Source organism: Octodon degus, unplaced genomic scaffold, assembly GCF_000260255.1.
Source record: "Octodon degus isolate 3935 unplaced genomic scaffold, OctDeg1.0 scaffold00007, whole genome shotgun sequence".
In the NCBI taxonomy this organism is placed as follows: domain Eukaryota; kingdom Metazoa; phylum Chordata; class Mammalia; order Rodentia; family Octodontidae; genus Octodon; species Octodon degus.
This window is the reverse complement of record NW_004524583.1, coordinates 26,142,799-26,148,255: the sequence shown is the minus strand read 5'-3', so window position 1 is coordinate 26,148,255 and position 5,457 is coordinate 26,142,799. Positions and strand designations below refer to the sequence as shown.

Sequence of the window (5,457 nt, the reverse complement as noted above, 5' to 3'; positions counted from 1 at the left end):
TATCTGTGTATTCAAAATGGTTAGGATAGATATATAGCTACATTCTCTTAATTCAAGGAATAGAGGCATTTGTTCTAATAGTGTTTGTAAATAGGATATCTTGTCTGCATCTTGTACTACAAATAACCACTAAGAAGGCAGTATGCAGTGTGTTAATTATTGGAGCTGTCCTACCAATTCAATTTGAAACTGTCTCATTGCTATTTGTTTCTCAATAAAATTATGGAAAAAATAAAATGATTAAAAACCCTGCACATTCTCATCATTCTCTTTAAAACTCTGAGGGCTGGTGAGATAGCTCAGCAGACTAAACGCCTGCTTTGGCAAGTGTAGGGACCAGGGTTTGATCTGTGGCCCTGTATGCCATGCTGGCCCTGCCACTGGGGAGTGCTGAATCAGCAATTGAGTCCTGGTGTGGTGGTGCACGCCTGTAACCCCAGTGCTCGGGAGGCTGAGAACAGGAGGATCACTGCGAGTCTGAGTTGCATAGTGAGACTCTGTACCAAATACATAAACAGGGATGGGGGAAACTATGTAGCTTTAGGACAATTTGTGTTCTCTGTTCCTAGGAAGCTTTCATTATGAAGTCTGATACCTTGTCATTGCCTCTTTTTATTAGGAGAATTAATTTTATGTGTGACCCCTAATTTTCTGGCCTATTTGGAATTTCTCTAGTTCTTTTTTCAATCTCTTTAGGAATTTTTTTTAGTGTGTCTTAATTTTTTAAAAATTGAAAGAAGAATTAAATTTGGCTTCCAAAGTGGTCGTCTCTCTCCATTCTGTCCTCATGCCCTTTGGCTTGGGGCTCAGGCAGTTTCCATCTGATGCTGCACTGGTTATAGCCTTTATCCTCAAGGTCATTTCATGGTCCCAGATGGCTGCTGTGACCAAACTGTGTCCACATTCCAGCCGGAAGTAAAGAGAGTGAATGCAGGCCAGCCATGCTCCTCTCTTCCTAAAAGTACAGCTGTGATCCCTGCACTCTGGGAGGCTGAGGCAGGAGGATCCCGAGTTGGAGCCCTGCTTGGGGGGTTTAGTGACTGAATGAGATCCTACCTCAGTTTTGTGTTTTGACATGCAGAGGGACTGAGAACATGTATGGAATTTTAGTATCATACACAAAACAGACAAAACCAAACAAAAAGCAAAAAGTGCATATTGAGGCCTCTGTCATTCCTCCAGGGGACAAGGAGGAGCATAAAGGCCCTCCTTTCTTCTTAAAGACGTGTCCTCACATTTGCAGGTTCCACTAACACATTCCCTTCTTGTGAAAATTTACCAGCTGCCCCTGTTGAGATTCATGGAAGGCCAGGGGCCGTGATCTCTGTTGTGTTCCCAGCCCAGAGCCAAAAGCTACAGGGTAAAGGAAATGGATCCTGGGGGATAGTGACCTTCAGTAACCGTAAGCCTCCCAGTTAAAAACCCAACTTGGGGAGGTCTGTGAGGTAGACCTTAATTTGACTAGCTGGTGATATAATTTTCCCAAATTGAAATTGCTTCTCAAAATAAAAGACAAAATGACAGTTTAAATTGTGTGACAAAGACCAGCTCTGTTGTCCTGTCCCTCGACACGTCCTGTCCCTTGTAGCTTTGGGAGGGGGCCTGGCCATAGCTCAGTTCTTTAAGTGGCTGCTTCCACAAAGCTGTGAGCCTCAGGTTGCTGTAGTTCGACTCCCACAACACTCCAGTCAGACAAACCATGCCTGAGGGCATTCAGAGCAAAAAACAAAACAAAACAAAAAAAAACCCTTGTAGCTTTGGGAAGAACAGATGCTGTGGGTTATACTTCACAGCAGCAGTTCCCAGTGTGCACCAGGCCGGCAGCACCGAGCTTGTGGGGTGCAGCTTCTCAGTGCCTGCCTGGACCTCCTGGTGCTGCCCGGGCTCTGTGTTGGAGCAGATCCGGCACAGGGCTGACGCGTGCGGTGGCTGCTCAGGTGGATCTTGGGGCTGGATATCATCAACTGAGCGTGTACTTGTGAAAAACCCCTTTGATGGGCTCTAATGTTGTCATCAGCCATGTTTCAACATGTGCACTTACATATCCAAATACCAGGAATGCTAATGTTTAGAAATCCATATTTCTAATGAGGGCATCAAGAATTTTATTATTGCCCAGTGTTTTCCTTCATGGAAAATTACAGTTTTTATAAGCCTTAGGCAGAGCTGGAAGAATTTTAGAAAAAGTGGTTCTGCAATGCATATTAATGTGTTGAAAAATGACTGGGCTTTGTTTCTTGGGAAAAAGTACTTAGCATGCTGATGACAAATACCATTGTTCCCAGATTAATGGGAACGTTTCAATGGTTTGCCCTCACTTAAGACTTGGGAGGGCAGAGTGATTTAGGGAGCAGGCCATGCACAAGGAAAGGGGGCCACTTTTTTTTGTAAGGTTTAGTCTCTCCCCAGTTTACTTGTAGAAATGTCGGGAAGATGCCCCAATATGCAGATGTTGAACAGTTTTATTATCCATCTCTGTTGTTGGCTCCTTCTAAAAGGCACTGAAAATAGTGTGAGCTATTAGGAATTGAAGGCAAAGGAATGAATGGACTCATTCCCTTCCCCAAGTGGTGCTTATCTAAAGCATTTATTTCAGCTGTTAAAGCTTTACTGTCTATGTGTTTTGTCTGCATCAGTTCCTAGGGAGGCAAGCCCACCCCTTGAAGGTTGGTACATCTCCTCCTGCCCATAGGGCACTTAGCCAGGGTCAGGGTGATTACAATGGCCTTGACCCAAACCTCTCTGGGTCCTGAGCTACTTTTTTAATCCAGGAACATTTGGGACTCAAACTGCTCTTTCAGGATTGAGGTGTCCATAGTGACCCTTGTAGTTGTTGAAGGTATCACATAGGCTTGATACCTTGAGGCTCTTTGGAGATGCAAATATTGCTGGCAGTGACCTTTGTGTCCCTTTCTACCACTGCTTTTTTTGGGTCTGGGGACACTCCCCTCCCACGACCCAGCTTTGGTCCTGTCTGTGGACCTGTCCATTCTTAGAGATGAATCTGACCATTTTATGAACACTTTGCTGTCCTTATCTTTCTGGCCTCTGAGCCAACACTTACTGACATCTCCTCCCCTCCTCTACTCTTTTCTCTGTAGGCCCTTTTCTTCTCTGTTGTTTTCAACTAACTCTCATCTTTACTGTTGTCCTTGTTTTCTTACTATAGTGGAGAGAGAGAGGGAGACACCATGGTCGAGACCCTTCTATCCTCCAAGGAACCCCGTGTTCTGGAGGATGACTCAGTCCCCCTACAGCTGTTCCCCTCATAAACTATATTCCTGGCATAAAAAACTGATGGTAAGGTCCTGCAAGATAGCTCAGCGGACTGAGTGCCTGCTTAGGTAAGTGCAGGGACCAGGGTTTGATCCCTGGAACCGCATGCTGTGCTGGCACCACCCCCAGATACATTGAGCCTATGACCAAGACTGGGCATGGTGGCGCACACCTGTAATCCCAGTGCTGGGGAGACTGAAAACTGGAGGATCACTATGAGTCTGAGGTGCATAGTGAGACCCTGTTCCAAATATATAAAACAAAATATATCAACAAAAACTGATGTTGACAAATGTGCATCTGCAGGTGGCTGTGGGGCCACCAGGTCTTATTGATTTATTTCAAGTGCTTACTTCTAAGTATATGAAATTTCCTCCCAAAGCATCATGCCTCTCTCTCTCTGATACCTTCTTCTAAGAACAATAACTTCATTCTAGTTTCTATTATATTTTATAATAAAGTAGACAGGAGAAGGCAAAGCATCCGAAAACCTGCTATTGTTGGCAGAAGCTAGGGCCCCAGCGTGACGATCTGTCAGCGTACTGATGCGTGTCTCCTCGTCTACACAGGCTGGCTACATGTCCGGGATGCTGGTTCCTGTAGGAGTGGGGATAGCTGGGGCCTTGTTCATCTTGGGAGCGCTGTACAGCATTAAGGTTATGAATCGCCGAAGGAGAAATGGCTTCAAGAGACATAAAAGAAAGGTATGAACCAACAAGAGCAAAGCTGAATCAGTTTCAGAACACTCCTCACTTATCTGATTTGCTTAATAAGGCCCATGGGGTTGGATGGTGCGCAAACAGTACATACTGATCCCCAGAGCTTAGATAGATGCTGCAGCCCTTTCTTGGGTCTGTTTGTTACTGTGTCCTTTCAAGTGGGCCTGTTCCTCAGCCTGGTTCTGCAGGAGAATGAGTTTAATGCTTTTCTGTTTTCTTTTTCTAGCAGAGAGAATTCAACAGCATGCAAGATCGAGTAATGCTCTTAGCTGACAGCTCTGAAGATGAATTTTGAATTGGACTCTGGTTTCACTGGGATAGTCAATGATGTTATTATTTTATTCTGATTTTGAGGCAAACAACAACAATCGCAACAACGTCATGCCGCATTGCTGCTGTGAGGCCATCCGTCCTAGGATCTGCTGAGTGGTAGATTGTTCTTATTCTGAGCAGAAAAGGCATGCTGTAAAGTAAACGTAACACAGTGTTTGGTTCTGCTGTAGTGAATTTCCTGTCATCATGGGCTGTGATTTATACACACACAGCACACACGTCGTTTTGTAAAAGTAGAGGGATTAGGTAGAATAAACTTTTCCCTGGTTTGGATTACCTGAATTAACTGTAATGGTTGTTGCCACTGAGGCATGCTTGCCCTTGAAATAGAGATCTTAGCGAAGAGTAACTTCTCATAAGTGCGCTGTCCATACTTGAGACTGTGGGCTTGTGGGCTATGGCTCATCCTGCATTTGCATTAAAATTAACATCTACTTGGAATGAAATCTTTTTTGTCATGATCTCTTAGCACATTAGAATTATTACTTGTAGAGTTGTATGTATCTCACTATATAGTTCAGTCTCCTACTTTTATTATTTCACCTTGTGTTCTGTTCTCCATCCTGGCAAGAAGAGTGCCCCAGAAACCGTATGTTACATTGACTTCTAATGACATGCTTGCTTTCTTGAATACTATGAGTATGTCCATCAGGTCTGTCAGCAGGGTCTTGCATGTTTATTGCAAGAAATGTTCTTTCTGTGGACTGTGTGGTGTTGGCAAGAAGAAATGAGGACATGAAGAGCGTGTGGGCAGGCGGGGCTCCTGGAGCATCTCTCTAGCTCTGCTGTTGGGCTCTCGCTTATGTGACTGCTGTACAAGTGGTTTGGAATGCTGCTTTTCCGTGTCTGTGGTCTTGTCCGTGGGAGAAGTGAGCCAACACTGGTCCTTTTTTGGGCTGATTAGGAAAAAGCATGTTCTGTGGTAGAAGCAGGCTCAGTGGCCAGAGGTGTAGTGTACAGCGGAGCTCATAGAAAACCGGTCTTTCTCAAGGTGCCCACACTGGGGACAGGGACTGTGCTAGATCCTGGTATGCGATTCCCTGCCCTGTACCAAGTAGGGGAGTCAGGTATCCCATCTGAATCTGGGCATTTAGGATGACTTGTATTTAGTTGAGTTTTGGGATACAGG

General features: G+C 44.8%; 1 protein-coding gene across 1 annotated transcript in view; it reads left to right on the top strand.

Moving 5' to 3' along the window:
* CUNH14orf37 (chromosome unknown C14orf37 homolog) overlaps positions 1 to 4,677 on the top strand; it is a 130,422-nt gene extending 125,745 nt beyond the window's left edge. Inside the window, exons 6-7 of the mRNA XM_004624935.2 lie at positions 3,846 to 3,980; positions 4,222 to 4,677. Coding sequence (XP_004624992.1) covers positions 3,846 to 3,980; positions 4,222 to 4,290 — 204 coding nt within the window. The 3' untranslated portion in view covers positions 4,291 to 4,677. The remainder of the gene's footprint in view (positions 1 to 3,845; positions 3,981 to 4,221) is intronic.
* Positions 4,678 to 5,457: the final 780 nt, after the last annotated feature.